General features: G+C 48.1%; 1 protein-coding gene across 1 annotated transcript in view; it reads right to left on the reverse strand.

The window, feature by feature from the left end:
- Positions 1 to 17,084, reverse strand: part of PDXK (pyridoxal kinase) — a 49,875-nt gene that overhangs the window by 3,808 nt on the left and 28,983 nt on the right. The window contains exons 5-8 of the mRNA XM_077293548.1: positions 9,774 to 9,820; positions 1,407 to 1,492; positions 714 to 759; positions 534 to 645 (exon numbers count right to left, since the gene is read on the reverse strand). Coding sequence (XP_077149663.1) covers positions 534 to 645; positions 714 to 759; positions 1,407 to 1,492; positions 9,774 to 9,820 — 291 coding nt within the window. The remainder of the gene's footprint in view (positions 1 to 533; positions 646 to 713; positions 760 to 1,406; positions 1,493 to 9,773; positions 9,821 to 17,084) is intronic.

Genomic DNA, 17,084 nt, shown 5'->3' on the forward strand with positions numbered 1-17,084 from the left:
TGAACCCCCTCGGTAGCAGTCAGAGAATGACTAGCCTCAGGGACAGCAGCCAGAGAGTGATGGGGCCCCCACAGCAAGCAGCCAGCGTGTGTCGAGCCTCTGGGGCCTGCACGAGTCTAGCAAGCTCTCAGGGTGGACATCCAATGTGAATTAGCAAATGAGATTAATGCATGGTTGTGTTCTGGAGCAGCGTTTGGAGGGTGGGTAAAACAGATGGAGCTGGAGTGAGAGACTGTGGACATCATTGGGGGTTGTGTACTAGAAACGATACATAATTTGGAAGTCTGTGGGACCAGACTGGTTGGTCGTGAAACGCTCGAGCCTTGGTGTTATTATTGGAGACCTAGGGGGGAGAGACCTAAACAAGGAGTTACCGGACATCTGACCCCATTCAGGTAACAGAAGGATGGAGGAAAGATTTACATATAACTCAGCGTGAAAATCAATGTTCAAGTTGTTTTGACCAAAAGCAGAACAGCAGTGAGTGGCCAATGAACAGAAGTTAGTGGTCAGAAGCGTCACCGAGTCCTCACCTCGTCTCTGGCTCCCCAGTGTAATGAGATAATCAGAACCTCGTGATGCCGGGAGATCTGAGCTGGTGATGACCACGGTGCTCGGTCCCAGAGAATGTAACATGTCCATGACCTGAGAGATGTAAGCGGCGTAAATCACAATGCAGGACAACAGTGAAGACACAGTGGGGATCTGCTCACCTGCACGGCCTCCTTCTGAGTGCGGATCTTACGTCCAGTCAACAACCTGAGGAGGAGGACAGTATTAGAGGACAGACGACCACCATTCCTCTACATACAGCTGCCTGCCATAGAATCACCATCCTCAGCTTACAGGATCAGACACACATGAGACGCCCTACACCCGGGCCCATCACCTCCATTCCTGATTACATTCACTACCAGGTATCACTTTATGAAGGGACTGGAGCAAAAACCTAACAGTAAATGTCACTTGTGGGGCAGCCGTTACCGTACGTCGAGGTACAAGGATTTACTTTACAGTCGGGCAGACACCGGAAGCTCAAAACAGAAAATATTGCAAATATTGGGGCAAATACATTACACAACCACACTACACAAAAAAGCTAAAGCCCTTCTCACATTCCCCTGTGCCTTATATATCAGCTCCCTCCATTAAGGAACCAACCTCCAAGGGCACAGAACCGAAGACCCCATAACCTCCAAAGGGCATCGGCATGGTGGTAATTCCATGTCACCAATTACAGAAGGCGCAGCTTTGGAGCACTATTTGCGACTGGACAGCAGGCTCCTTGGGAGGTGGACTGGCGTGGAGGAGATCAGCTGGAGACCCCAGGTGGACAGTAAGATGGTGATACAACTGACCAGGGAGCAAATATACGGCTCCTCCATGCAGGATGTAAGTCCACTTACTCTGCTTCAAATTGGTTTGGAGTGATGATATCAGCGACCGGGACAACCAGATCTTTATAGACTGGGAGAAGCTCCTCCGGGACATACTGACGAAAGACAGAGAAATGTACCAGCAAGAGGAGTCACAGCAAGAGGGGAGGGGGTCAGAGCATGAGGAGAGGGAGTCAGAGCGTGAGGGCACGGAATCAGATCATGAGAAGAGGGGGTCAGAGCGTGAGAAGAGAGGGTCAGAGCGTGAGAAGAGGGTCAGAGGATGAGAAGAGGGGGTCAGAGCGTGAGAAGAGGGGGTCAGAGCGTGAGAAGAGGGGGTCAGAGCGTGAGAAGAGGGGGTCAGAGCATGAGAAGAGGGGGTCAGAGGATGAGAAGAGGGGGTCAGAGGATGAGAAGAGGGGAGTCAGAGCGTGAGAAGAGGGGGTCAGAGCGTGAGAAGAGGGGGTCAGAGCGTGAGAAGAGGGGGTCAGAGCGTGAGAAGAGGGGGTCAGAGCGTGAGAAGAGAGGGTCAGAGCATGAGAAGAGGGGGTCAGATCATGAGAAGAGGGGGTCAGAGCGTGAGAAGAGGGGGTCAGAGCATGAGAAGAGGGGGTCAGAGCGTGAGAAGAGAGGGTCAGAGCGTGAGGAGAGGGTCAGAGCATGAGAAGAGGGGGTCAGAGCGTGAGGGCACGGGATAAGATCATGAGAAGAGGGGGTCAGAGCGTGAGAAGAGAGGGTCAGAGCGTGAGAAGAGAGGGTCAGAGGATGAGAAGAGAGGGTCAGAGGATGAAAAGAGGGGGTCAGAGCGTGAGAAGAGGGGGTCAGAGCATGAGAAGAGGGGGTCAATGTGAGGAGAGGGGGTTAGAGCATGAGAAGAGGGGGTCAGAGCATGAGAAGAGGGGGTCAGAGCATGAGAAGAGGGGGTCAGAGCGTGAGAAGAGGGGGTCAGAGCATGAGGAGAGGGAGTCAGAGCGTGAGGGCATGGGATCATATCATGAGAAGAGGGGGTCAGAGCGTGAGAAGAGAGGGTCAGAGCATGAGAAGAGGGGGTCAGAGGATGAGAAGAGGGGGTCAGAGCGTGAGAAGAGAGGGTCAGAGCATGAGAAGAGGGGGGGTCAGAGGATGAGAAGAGGGGGTCAGAGCGTGAGAAGAGAGGGTCAGAGGATGAGAAGAGGGTCAGAGAATGAGAAGAGGGGGTCAGAGCGTGAGAAGAGGGGGTCAGAGCATGAGAAGAGGGGGTCAATGTGAGGAGAGGGGGTCAGAGCATGAGAAGAGGGGGTCAGAGCATGAGAAGAGGGGGTCAGAGCGTGAGAAGAGGGGGTCAGAGCATGAGAAGAGGGGGTCAATGTGAGGAGAGGGGGTCAGAGCATGAGAAGAGGGGGTCAGAGCATGAGAAGAGGGGGTCAGAGTATGAGAAGAGGGGGTCAGAGCGTGAGAAGAGAGGGTCAGAGCATGAGAAGAGGGGGTCAGAGTATGAGAAGAGGGTGTCAGAGCGTGAGAAGAGGGGGTCAGAGCATGAGAAGAGGGGTCAGAGTGAGAAGAGGGGGTCAGAGGGTGAGAAGAGGGGTCAGAGCGTGAGAAGAGGGGGTCAGAGCGTGAGAAGAGGGGGTCAGAGCGTGAGAAGAGGGGGTCAGAGCGTGAGAAAAGGGGGTCAGAGGGTGTGAAGAGGGGTCAGAGCGTAAGAAGAGGGGTCAGAGAGTGAGAAGAGGGGGTCAGAGGGTGAGAAGAGGGGTCAGAACGTGAGAAGATGGGGTCAGAGAATGAGGAGAGGGGGTCAGTGTGAGGGGACAGGGTCAGAGCGTGAGAAAGGGGATAAAAGCATGAGAAGAGGAGGTCAGAGCGTGAGAAGAGGGGGTCAGAGCGTCAGAAGAGGGGTCAGAGCGTGAGAAGAGGGGGTCAGATTGTCAGAAGAGGGGTCAGACCGTGAGAAGAGGGGGTCAGAGTGTGATGAGAGGGGGTCAGAATGTGTGGAGAGCAGGTCAGAGTGTGAGGGGACTGGGTCAGAGCATGAGAAGAGGGTGTCAGAATGTGAGGGGACGGGGTCAGAGCGTGAGTGAGAAAGTCAGAAGAAAAGAGGGTTTGGTACCGTGTTAGCCAGTTTAAAAAAGATTGTTCTCAGTGAGAAAAACAAGATAATCTTGTAGTTATGAGAACTTTAATGGCTAATCATAATATAAGTAATCTTACCCTGCAGCCTCCAGACTTCTCACATCTCGTCATCAGGCAACAAAGCTTCTAAAGAAACAATAATATATGCACAAAAAACAGAGGCGTGGCCTAATAAACGGTCATTTAAATAAACAAGCTGCGCTCAGAGAATGAGTCCTTCATTGGGTTAGATTTGAATCAATGTTTTGTAGTCCAAGCATCCGAGTAAGATCTCATCCTTACTCTGGTTCTGTACTGTTCCTCCAACATAGAGATCCCCAACAGGACATACAGTTGTGTGAAAAAGTGTTCACCCCCTTCCTGATTTCCTATTCTTTTCCATTTCTGTCACACTTAAATGTTTCGATCACCAAACCAATAAATATTAGACACAGGTAACACAAGTAATCACAAAATGCAGTTTATAAATGAAGGTCTTTATTATTAAGGGTAAAAGAAATCCAAACCCCCAGGGCCCTGTGTGAAAAAGTGATTGCCTCCTAAACCTAATACCTGGTTGTCAGCAACAACTGCAGTCAAGCGTTTGTGATAACTGGCAATGAATTTTGGCAGCTCATATTTGCAGAATTGTTGTATTGCAGCAGCACTGGGTTTCCGAGGGTGGACCGCCTTTTTAAGGTCATGGCAGCATCTCAATCGGACTAAGGTCAGGACTCTGACTAGGCCACTCCAAAGTCTTAATTTTGCTTTTCTTAAAGGGACTCTGTGACCTCAATTTGGCTGGATATTAAAATGAGTTGTTACCGGTCAGATGGGCGGCGTATCCTCGTAATTTCTCCACCCCGTCTGTCCCTTTTTTCCGCAATATTTTAGTGCATAAGAGTATGTGTGCGCCATAGTTGGCGCGTGAGCCTGCAGTCTTCGGTGGAGCATGCGCAGTATGCTTTGCCCTACTGCGGGCAAAGCCGAAAACATTACTGCGCATGCGCCCGCGTACTATGTCCCGGAACACAGCAAAATACATCCGGAACATAGTGCGCTGGCAAAAAGCATTACTGTGCATGCGCCATGTTCCGGAAGAATTTTGCGTGCGCCACCGAAGACTGCAAGCAAACGCGCCAACTATGGCGCACGCATACTCTTATGCACTAAAATATTGCGGAAAAAAAGGGATGGACGGGGTGGAGAAATTACGAGGATACGACGCCCATCTGACCGGTAACAACTCATTTTAATATCCCGCCAAATTGAGGTGACAGAGTCCCTTTAAGCCGTTCAGAGGTGGACTTGCTGGTGTGTTTTGGATCATTGTCCTGCTGCATAACCCAAGTGCACTTCTGCAATGTAGCAGTTGTATTCAGAAGGAATATGCAAAACCTTTATCCGCAGGCTTAATAGTGATCTCCTTGCTGTTCTTCAGGCTATGAGTAGCCAGTCTCTCCTGCACATTGATGTTAGGTGTTTCATTTAGACATTCTGTGCAGTCCATGATATTGGACAAAAAAAGAAAGGAGTCAATAGTGGTCCAAGATGGTGTTGCGGCCAGTCAAGCTTTTTCTTGTCCTGCAGTCTGACTTGTGTTTGGCTCCTTAGAAGCCTCAACTCCTCTTTAACATCAAACAACTCCTTCAGTCTCAGTCTCCTGAAATATTGTTCCATGTCACTAGAAAGTTCTGTTTTGTCTACAGCTTTAGTACGACAAAATGTGAGACCTCTGGAAAGCCCACAGAGCTGTAGTTTGGTGGGTTTGTGAGATGAATAACCCAGCTGACCGTACATGTGTCCTGGAAGTCTTGCCCCATACTGTTGGGCTTAGCAGGACCTTCACTAGTGCTGGAACAGAATCCAGCGTTCAGTGAAGGGTGTGGAGTTTCTTTTTCTAGTCTATTAGGCATGACTGCAGTGTTGCAGAATGTTGCATTTTCTGCTGTACGTTTCCAGTAAGCGGACTTCTTAAAGTTAGTATTTGCATTTGGACCTTTTTCTTGGTGCTGTAGAAAACATGTGTAAGGCGATTCCGTATTCTCTCCAAAGTTCTGTAGCAGAAGTGTTGTGAATAATGAGTATCGTATGGGTTCCAGTCCTTTGGGTATTAGATGTTCTTTCTTGCATCTGGGTAAAAAATGGGAACACTCACTGAATAAATCTCAGGGTGGGTAGAAAATGTCTTTAAACCGCTGGTAAGGAGGACAGCTAGCTATTTACAGGACAGCATGGACCTTTCAAAAAAAAAGCTATCTACAATAGGTCCTCTCCCTAAAAGTGCCATCTTAGCCACCATGGATGTGGAATCCCTATAGTCAAACATCTCACATGAAGAGGACTATCCACCTGCCAAATGTTTCTTGTAGCTAATGAGATCCCTTCTGAGTCTGTACTAAGACTCACCAGATTTATCCTCACACATAACTTTATCTATTTAGGAGAGGAGCTATATGTACAACACACCAGAATTGCTATGGGTAGCAAGTGGCCCCCAGTATGCCAACTTTTTCATGGCTAAACTGGAAAATGACTTTTTAGCATCCTGCTCAATCAAACCCTTTCATCTATTTCCGTTACATCGATGATATCTTAATAATCTGGACTGAGTCTGAACAAGAACGTCAAAAAATTCCATCATACATTCAATACATTTCATCCCACCATAAATATAACATTGGACCACTCAAAAACGGAAACTTTCTGGATACCACCATAAAAATTCAAAATGGCTCAGTCCAGACAGCGGTGTATCGGAAACCAAATGACCATCCCACATACCTCAGATGGGACAGCTTCCATCCGAAACACATGAAATAGTCCATCATCAACAGCCAGGTCCTTACACGTAATCGTATCTGTTCCAGTCCAACAGATTTAACCCATCTTAAAAAGACATTTTTAAAACAATGCTACCATCCCACCACATTGATGATCAGATCATTAGAGCCACAAGGATCAGTCAGTTACTTCAATACGGAGAAAAATAGGAAAATAATCGCGCACCTCTGGTGGTGACCTACTACCCACAGCTTGAGGTAATGAGGAAAACTGCACCATAGCTTACACAAGGATGACCGGCTAAAGACAATATTCAAAGACCCTCCCTTGTTGTGCTACAGGCAACCTCCAAATTTAAGAAACATCATGATCCGAAGTTCAATGCTTTCAGATACACCGAGAGGAAATTATCCGTGCAATGTGAAGATAATGTGAAGAGCTGCAAAACCTGCAGTCATGTAGAGACCAAAGACAGCATACAAACTCCCAACACACAGCAGGGCTAGAAGACTCCCGGGACATTCACAGTTCGTCTTCCAATGTGGTGTAGTTAATTCTGTGCTCTATATGTCCTATTGGGGGCCTCTGTGTGGGAGAAACAGGACAAAAACTGAGGGCAAGGATGAGGTCTCATCACCACACAATTACAGATAAAAAAAAACCATTTACAGGTGGCACAACATTTCTGTGGTCCAGGACACAATATAAACAATATGAAAGTCATAATATTAAAAGGCAATTTTAAAACACAAAAACATTGAAAGGTTTGGGAATACAAACTTATTAGAGTCTTTGATTCTATCCACACAGGACTAAACCGGTCAGGAGGATTTATGACTTACTACAGAATCTGAGGAATCTGCTCCAGAGACAGTGAGGGCACCAGGAATCTGCTCCAGAGACAGTGAGGGCACCAGGAATCTGCTCCAGGGACAGTGAGGGCACCAGGCCTCTGCTCCAGAGAAAGTGAGGCCACCAGGAATCTGCTCCAGAGACAGTGAGGGCACCAGGAATCTGCTCCAGAGACAGTGAGGGCACCAGGAATCTGCTCCAGAGACAGTGAGGGCACCAGGAATCTGCTCCAGAGACAGTGAGGGCACCAGGAATCTGCTCCAGAGACAGTGAGGGCACCAGGAATCTGCTCCAGAGACAGTGAGGGCACCAGGAATCTGCTCCAGAGACAGTGAGGGCACCAGGAATCTGCTCCAGAGACAGTGAGGGCACCAGGAATCTGCTCCAGAGACAGTGAGGGCACCGGGAATCTGCTCCAGAGACAGTGAGGGCACCAGGAATCTGCTCCAGAGACAGTGAGGGCACCAGGCCTCTGCTCCAGAGACAGTGAGGGCACCAGGAATCTGCTCCAGAGAAAGTGAGGCCACCAGGAATCTGCTCCAGGGACAGTGAGGGCACCAGGAATCTGCTCCAGAGACAGTGAGGGCACCAGGCCTCTGCTCCAGAGACAGTGAGGGCACCAGGAATCTGCTCCAGAGACAGTGAGGGCACCAGGAATCTGCTCCAGGGACAGTGAGGGCACCAGGAATCTGCTCCAGAGACAGTGAGGGCACCAGGAATCTGCTCCAGAGACAGTGAGGGCACCAGGAATCTGCTCCAGAGACAGTGAGGGCACCAGGAATCTGCTCCAGAGACAGTGAGGGCACCAGGAATCTGCTCCAGAGACAGTGAGTACACCAGGACTCTGCTTCAGAGACAGTGAGAGCACCGGGAATCTGCTCCAGAGACAGTGAGGTCACCAGGCCTCTGCTCCAGAGACAGTGAGGGCACCAGGAATCTGCTCCAGAGACAGTGAGGGCACCAGGAATCTGCTCCAGAGACAGTGAGGGCACCAGGCCTCTGCTCCAGGGACAGTGAGGGCACCAGGAATCTGCTCCAGAGACAGTGAGGTCACCAGGCCTCTGCTCCAGAGACAGTGAGGGCACCAGGAATCTGCTCCAGAGACAGTGAGGGCACCAGGAATCTGCTCCAGAGACAGTGAGGGCACCAGGCCTCTGCTCCAGAGACAGTGAGGGCACCAGGAATCTGCTCCAGAGACAGTGAGAGCACCGGGAATCTGCTCCAGAGACAGTGAGGGCACCGGGAATCTGCTCCAGAGACAGTGAGGTCACCAGGCCTCTTCGCCAGAGAAAGTGAGGGCACCAGGCCTCTGATCTCACTTGGATATTGGGACTTTAAATCTTTCACACCATTAATCTAATCCAATTAAGGATTCATTCTCTGAGCTTAGCTTTATTTAAATATTCATTTATTATGCCATGTCTGTTTTTTGTGCATATACTTGTGTTTATTCAGAAAAATTTTTTTATACCAGCCTGAGGAAGAGACCTATAAGAAGTCTCAAAATATTGCTTTGTAACATCATTTATTGAGGGAGAAGGTCAGAGAGAAGGGACAGGTGGTACAGGGGAAGGGTCAGTGTGAGGGGATAGGCAGAGCAGGGGGGAGTCAGAGTGAGGGGACAGGCGGTACAGGGGAAGGGTCAGTGTGAGGGGATAGGCAGAGCAGGGGGGAGTCAGAGTGAGGGGACAGGCGGTACAGGGGAAGGGTCAGTGTGAGGGGATAGGCAGAGCAGGGGGGAGTCAGAGTGAGGGGACAGGCGGTACAGGGGAAGGGTCAGTGTGAGGGGATAGGCAGTGCAGGGGGGAGTCAGAGTGAGGGGACAGGCGGTACAGGGGAAGGGTCAGTGTGAGGGGATAGGCAGTGCAGGGGGGAGTCAGAGTGAGGGGACAGGCGGTACAGGGGAAGGGTCAGTGTGAGGGGATAGGCAGAGCAGGGGGGAGTCAGAGTGAGGGGACAGGCGGTACAGGGGAAGGGTCAGTGTGAGGGGATAGGCAGAGCAGGGGGGAGTCAGAGTGAGGGGACAGGCGGTACAGGGGAAGGGTCAGTGTGAGGGGATAGGCAGAGCAGGGGGGAGTCAGAGTGAGGGGACAGGCGGTACAGGGGAAGGGTCAGTGTGAGGGGATAGGCAGAGCAGGGGGGAGTCAGAGTGAGGGGACAGGCGGTACAGGGGAAGGGTCAGTGTGAGGGGATAGGCAGTGCAGGGGGGAGTCAGAGTGAGGGGACAGGCGGTACAGGGGAAGGGTCAGTGTGAGGGGATAGGCAGTGCAGGGGGGAGTCAGAGTGAGGGGACAGGCGGTACAGGGGAAGGGTCAGTGTGAGGGGATAGGCAGTGCAGGGGGGAGTCAGAGTGAGGGGAGAGGCGGTACAGGGGAAGGGTCAGTGTGAGGGGATAGGCAGTGCAGGGGGGAGTCAGAGTGAGGGGACAGGCGGTACAGGGGAAGGGTCAGTGTGAGGGGATAGGCAGTGCAGGGGGGAGTCAGAGTGAGGGGACAGGCGGTACAGGGGAAGGGTCAGTGTGAGGGGATAGGCAGTGCAGGGGGGAGTCAGAGTGAGGGGACAGGCGGTACAGGGGAAGGGTCAGTGTGAGGGGATAGGCAGTGCAGGGGGGAGTCAGAGTGAGGGGAGAGGCATTGTGTTCACAGAACTTATCACCAGTGATGGGGGACGCACCATTGAACCTTCCCCGTTCCACTTATCTCCCAGCACAGGATCACAGACTGCGGGAAACAGAGAGAGATTAACCTGTGAATGTCACTCTACTTAAGTTATTGATCTCACGTCACAGTTTGACGGCGATGTGGAGACACAGCATTGCATCTTAATTAGCCAGACGACTATCTTTAGCAAACCAAGACAAATAGACTTATCTGTATGCTGACTTATGAATTTATGTGTTTGCGTAAACCTGTAATATTGCCATTTCATATAACATATTGTGCTCTTATCCTTGATGACTAGTGAGGTTTACTGATATGTTAATTATGCGTTGTGTAGGCCAGAGTTTGGTGACTTCGAAAACAGAGGAGGAAACACTATGCAAATAGATCAAATAATGCTACTGTGACGACATAGCATTTCTTAGTTACACCAGACATAAATTGTGTAGGTCCAGAATCAGAAACTGTTGTCTGAAGTACTGACTCTTCTTGTAGGATATTTATCTCTAATATTATCTTCTACAGTTTATCTTCTGTTATCTTTGCAAAACAGTAATGCCTGGCCACTGAAAAATTATGTTTGCGTATATGTTGATTATATGCAATGTCCATACTAGACTGTTGGCATTCCCAAACAGAGTAGGAAAACTAAGAAACTAGAAACATAATCAAACAATGCAGGTTGGCCTCATTCACTTCTCTCTCTGACCTCTGGATGCTGGTTGAAGGCCAGTTCTGAACTATATAAAGAGACTTTTTCTTCTGGTCCGTGTGACTCTACAGGAGATGAGCTTAGGGGACTATGGCCCAGCTGGAAGAACACAGGACTGCGTCATTAACCATCACTGAAACCCCAGAGATGTCTTAAAGAATCCAGGTTGGGACAATCGGGTAACTTGGCCACATACCTCACTAATCTCGGTTAGCATCTTAAGCTTGTCATTACCGCCTCGCTGTGGGGGTCTGCCAAAAGTGGGGAGCCACTGGTGGGGGTATTTGGCACTGGAAGCAGCTCTAATCCGGTGAGTAAGCGGAAGAGTAAGACTCTGTAATTTGCACCATCTTGGGTATTTGCTGGGACGGTTCTGTTTGCTATTGTGTGTTCGTGGTTCAATAAATTATTGCCACACTGTTTTACCCTCACCATGTGTTGTCTGAGTAGTGTTCTGCCCACAGGGAGAGAGTGACGGTGTTCAGTGGTATGAGCCCTGGTCCATGCAGTCTTTCTAAAATCAGCAGGGCCAGCAGACGAGAACACCCACTGACCCCCATGTCTCCACAGCTACTTGTTCTCATCTCCATTCTTACCCTTTATGTAAATACTGAAAGAAGGACACTTGTTAAGTGTAAAAGAAGGGTACATGCCTCTGTATAGAGGGACAGAAAGACAGCCAGAGATTCTGCTAAGACATCTAAACATCCAGGGGACCCAACAGGACTGCTGCCAATACATCTTGGCTTCATCACAAGGGACATGGATCCGTCATTCTACAGGAAAGAACCTAGGGGACCTCGGCCTTGGTTGGAAGAATACAGAGCTGATCTATTGACCATCGCTGAACCATGGATATATTTGGAGAAAACCAGGATTGGGACCCGCCGGTCGCCTGGCTCCATGGAGATGTTCCCAGAAGCCAGGTTGTGACCCTCGGGTCATCTGGCATTGTATCTCAATTGACTGTCATCTTCCTATGATTGTCGTTACCTCCTCCCTGTGTGTGTATCCCAGGTGGGGTAGCCGACCCTGGAAGCTCTGAAGTAACAGCTGCCATTATCCCGGCGAGTCAGCGGAAGATTGACTCTGTAACTTGCACCATCTTGGGTATTTTGCTGGGACTGTTCTACGTGTTATCTGCCTGTTTTGTGGTTCAATAAAGCATTGCCACAGTTTTACCCTCACTCTGTGTTGTCCGAATAGAGTTATTCCCACATTAAAAGGAGAGTGGGCGTTTGGTGGGACATTTCCTGGCCCATGCGATTTCAGCTAGCTGATCTGGGTGCCCACCGACCACCCGTGTCTCCACAGGCGCCATAATAGAAATGAACACGATCATGATGCTTGTGACATGGAAACCATGAGAAATCCAGGCCTGCACAATTCTCGTTTAAGGGGTTGTCCAAGAATGATATTTTTTTTTAGCCAGAGGTCTTCAACTGATGAGAATAACAAAGTCTCCTCAATAACCCCCCACCACCCCCAGACCCAGCGCTACCTCCTCACTGCTGCAGCCAGTACTGTTAAGCATTGGTGAGCTTTTTTGTTACTTTCATCATCTGCCCGGACAACCTATTTAACCTCTTATTTAGACAATTTTTTCTTCATTTTTGCATCTCTACTTTTCAGCAGGTGAAACTGTGATATAATGAATTTTATATGAGGATTGAATTTTTGGTAGGGGTCTTTTCTATTGCGCCCCCTCCAGAGGTTTATATACATTGTTATGTACTGCTGAAATATGTATCCATATATCTAACTAATCTATCTAACACATACACACAGCAGAATACTACACCCCCTTTGGCATTTTTCATGTTTTGCTCCCTCACAACCTGTAATTTCACTGTTTTTATTGAGTGTTTGCATCAGTTCATGTACAGAACATGCAGACAACTGTGAACATTTAGTTTTCTTTTTATTGTGAAGCCAATGACAAATAGGACACAATAACTGAAAACTTCAGTGTGCATAACTGTTAACCTCCTTAAAGTCAGTTCTTTGTAGAGCCTCATTTTGCAGCAATTACAAATGAAGGCACTTTGGATAAGTCTCTATGAGATGACCACATCTGGCCACTGGGATTTTTGCCCTTTCCTCAAGGCAGAACTGCTCCAGCTCCTTCAGGTTAGCGGTTTCCTCTGGTGAACAGCAATCTTCATGTCTGACCACAGATTTTCCAATGAATTAAGGTCTGGACTGTGACTCAGCCGCTCCAGAACATTTACACGTTTCCCCTTACACCACTCGAGTGTTGCTTTAGCAGTATACTTTGGGTCATTGTCTTGTTACAAGGTGAACCTCTGTCCCAGTCTCAAATCACTGACAGAAAAACAGGTTTTGCTCAACAATATCCCTGTATTTCGCATCATCCATCTTCCCCTCGACTCGGACCATTTTCCCTGTCCCAGCTGTAGAAAAACATCCCCACAGCATGATGATGCCACCACATTTCACTGTGGGGATGGTGTTCTTGATGAAATGAACTGTGTTGGTTTGTTTGCCGCCAGACATGGGATTTTTCCTTGATGGCCATAAAGTTATTATTGGTTGTAACAGCGTATCCCTCAACCGGCCTGTGTCCCTGGACTGCAATGTAAACAGGCCTGAGTCAACAACCAGTGGGGGAGTCTATCTTTGTTCTCCTCAGCATAGGACTTATCCAATACAAGCGAGTAGCTTCTGGAAACTTCTTAAGTTAGCCACATAGTAAAAAGTAAGTGGGAGCCCTCCCCCATGGAGGGGGTGGATCCCAGGACACAGAACAATAGACACATGGTTTGACCCAAGCAGATGGGTGTTGAAGGGCCAGGGGCTAGGATCTTATGCTGAGGCGAGATCCTGGTGTCCGTGTGTGGAGGGTTAAAAGATGCCACATGGAATGGTGTTCTGTCCCTCGTCTGTTGGATCCATTGAAATCATCCCAGGATTATTTCTGTCTTTTCCCTTTCGTTGGATTACTGGGTGGCGCCCCCGGAACTCTTCCCTTCTTGGTGTGGACTCACTGTGGACTCTAAGAGATGCTATTGATATTTTATGGTCTATGTTCCCTATCTCGATAAGTCCCGTTGGATTGATCATCGGCCTGGTGTCTATTCATGTTCTGTCGCACACCCAGGGTGGATAAAAATCAATGTTTTTTTAAAAAAAATCAAAAAAATCTGATTTTTTTGATTTAAATCGGATTTTTTTGATTTAAATCGGATTTTTTTCAATAAACTGCTTTTTGAGGAAAATATTTTACCATCCAAAGGTTCTTCCATCATGAGATAAAGCTGAGTTGTTTAACTCAGTAGAATAAAGGCTGTATATGTGTAACATTCACAATGCCATGCTCTTCCAGAGGTTTCTGTAGGATGCTGACTATCCAACAAGTTTGGGCATGTCAACTGAATGGAAAAAGAAACTAAACCAAAAGTGAAACCAAGCTAGAAGTGTGGAATTAAAGGGGCAGTATGAACAAAATGTGGAGGCTATTAATAGTTTATACAATTAAGACATGCTGCTTTTAAACACCTACCTATTGCCATATAGTAAAACAAAAAAGATTTTTACTTACTTTGGGGTCCCCCCCTCACCCTGGCGTTAGATCGTTGCCCCTAGTTTCGTCCGTGTAACTATGGGCGCACATGCGCACTGCTCTCACTTCTCATTTTAATCGTGATTTATATTAAAAAAAAACTTTTGATTTAAATCAGTGATTTAAATCATGATTAAAATCATGATTTAAATCGATCCGATTTAAATAGAAAAAAATCTTTTGATTTAAATCGTGATTTAAATCATGATTTAAATCGGCGTGATTTAAATCAATCCACCCTGCGCACACCCCATCAAATTGGACTCATCTAATCTGCCCCTCTTCCATAAAGACCACCTCTATAGAGTGTGCGGCTTATTATGGTTGTATGGACATACTCCAGTCTCTGCTGGGACTCTGCAGCTACTTCAGGGTTACCTTTGGTCTCTGTGCTGCCTCTCTGATTAATGCCCTCCTTGACCGGGCTGAGAGTTTTGGTGGATGGTCCTCTCTTGGCAGGTTTGTTGCGGTACAATTTTCTTCCAATTTGATGATAATGGGGATTTGATGGTGCCCTGGGGATCATCAGAGATTGGGAAATTTTGCTTATAACCAAACTTTGTCTCTGAATATTTGGAGATCTCCTTGGTCTTCATGGTGTTGTTTGGAGATCTCCGTGGACTCTTCTGGTGTTGCAGCCTCTGTGGCCTTTCAGATACGGTAAAGTGTATATACTGACCGACATGTGACACTTAAATTGCACACAGGGGGACGTCCCATCACTAAGCATGGGACTTATGAAGGGAACTGCTTGCACTAGAAAGTTATAGGGGCTTCATCGCAAAAGGGGTGAATACATTTCCTTGCCAATTTTTAGTTATTTGATCCCATAATTTTACTTTATGCCCATATTTTTCTCACTTCACCAACTTATTAGTGCTGATGGATCATGTCACGATAATATGAATATGCCATGTTTTGAGTATATACCTAAAAGGTCCATGGCTTTTCAGACATGCTGTGGGCTTTTCTGACCCCCCCTTCTTCACTCTGCCTAGAAAGCTCTTCTGCTCTCTTAGCCTGCAGGCAACTTCCTCACCCCTGCTATATAGTGGTAATGGAAGACCAGTGTGCCAGCAAGAGGAATTTTTATGGCTCTGAGCTGCGAAAGCCAGCCTTTCCTTAAACTCCTCATCCCCCCTCCCACCTAATACTAGCTAAAACTGGTACAGCCATTTCCAAACTGCATGGAACTCTATTCTTCTTTTAAAGTTAAGTATACAGGCACCGATCAGGGCTAGAGATATAAGGATTATATATTCCGGATATCCACCGAGAGAGGTATAATTCCCTGAAATCGCTAGGAGCTAAACCCAACGAGTTGCAAGGAGCAGATTTCTCCGTAAGCGGGTCATGTAACTATACCATGTTTATAATTAAAAGAACCCCCCTGACGTGGTGAACATCCTGATCATTGTGTCGTTCGTATACGAGGTTCATACAGCGAGTTATGTATAGAAATGGTTTGTCATAACTCTAAGTGAGGTCACCACAGGGGGAGTGCCTTGGTATTGCGCTGGGAGATAAGTGAGGGAGACATCAGTCTTCACTAGTCTTTGTTCTGGGTCTAGCTGCGAGACAGACCTTGTGATGCATCTAGATGTGTGCCCTTCCCCCACAGCACACGGTCAGCCATGAGATGAAATGATATGAACAAAATGTAAGTGTTTTTTCAACTTTAATCCCATTGTACTGTACATACGATACTTGTCTACTTTTATAATACCTTTTTATACTTCTGTAAACACTGCCTACCTTTTTTGGAGTAAAATATAAAATTACTAGCTTTGTCTCTCCTTGCTCTATAACGAACTGTCACGTCCTCTGAAGTGAATTACGCTACTAATCTGGGTCGGCTCCGGACCCGATATTAAGAAATCGGAGCTGGTGGCAGCGGATTTGTCCTGTCTGTTTGGGAGGCTGTGTAGCGACGGCGGCGTTGATAATTATTGTTCCCGCCTGAATGGGAGTAGTTATATCGCCCTCACTACAGTGTGCCCATTAGCCAGTACAAAGTAAGGCAGCATTTCTGGCGACTAATTATCCTAGGTGCAGTACCTGGTCTGACCTGAGGTTAAGGAAGGCACCAGAGAGCTGCAAGTTCCAAACCGAAAGTGGGATATAGATAAATCCCCTTCAGAAAGGAACCAGGGGCAACCAAACAACCCCGGTTCATGACAAATTGGTGAGAGAGGCGGGGATGATAAAGGTATCCTCCCTTCTACAAACCTCACTCTACCCAACATCAAAATTACCCTGGAGGGTTCAACCATAACTCCCAAGCAGCATGCCCGCTGTCTTGGGGGTCATATTCAACACTGAACTTTCCTTTACTCCCTATATCTGATCACTCACTCGCTCTTGTCACCTGCATCTTAAAGGGAACCTGTCACCCCCAAAATGGAAGTTGAGCTAAGCCCACCAGCATCATGGGCTTATCTCCAGCATTCTGTAATGCATTCTGTAATGCTGTAGATAAGCCCTGATGTAGCCTGAAAGATGAGAAAAAGAGGTTAGATTATACTCACCCAGGGGCGTTCCCACTACGGTCCGGTCCAATGGGCATCGCGGTCCGGGGCCTCCCATCTTCATAGGATGACGTCCTCTTCTTGTCTTCACGCTGCGGCTACGGCGCAGGTGTACTTTGTCTGACCTGTTGAGGGCAGAGCAAAGCACTGCAGTGCGCAGGCGCCGGGAAAGGTCAGAGACGCCCAGCGCCTGCACACTGCAGTACTTTGCTTTGCCCTCAACAGGGCAGACAAAGTACGCCTGCGCCGGAGCTGCAGCGTGAAGACAAGAGGACGTGATCGTAAGAAAATGGGAGGCGCGGAACCGGACCGCGACGCCCATCGGATTGGACCACCCGTCCAGGTGAGTATAATCTAACCTCTTTTTCTCATCTTTAAGGATACATCGGGGGCTTATCTACAGAATTACAGCATGAGGTAGATAAGCCCTGATGCCGGTGGGCTTAGCTCATCCATTTTGGGGGTGACAGGTTCCCTTTAAAAACATCTCCAGAATCCGAC

This window comes from Ranitomeya variabilis, chromosome 3 (genome assembly GCF_051348905.1).
Source record: "Ranitomeya variabilis isolate aRanVar5 chromosome 3, aRanVar5.hap1, whole genome shotgun sequence".
Classification (NCBI taxonomy): domain Eukaryota; kingdom Metazoa; phylum Chordata; class Amphibia; order Anura; family Dendrobatidae; genus Ranitomeya; species Ranitomeya variabilis.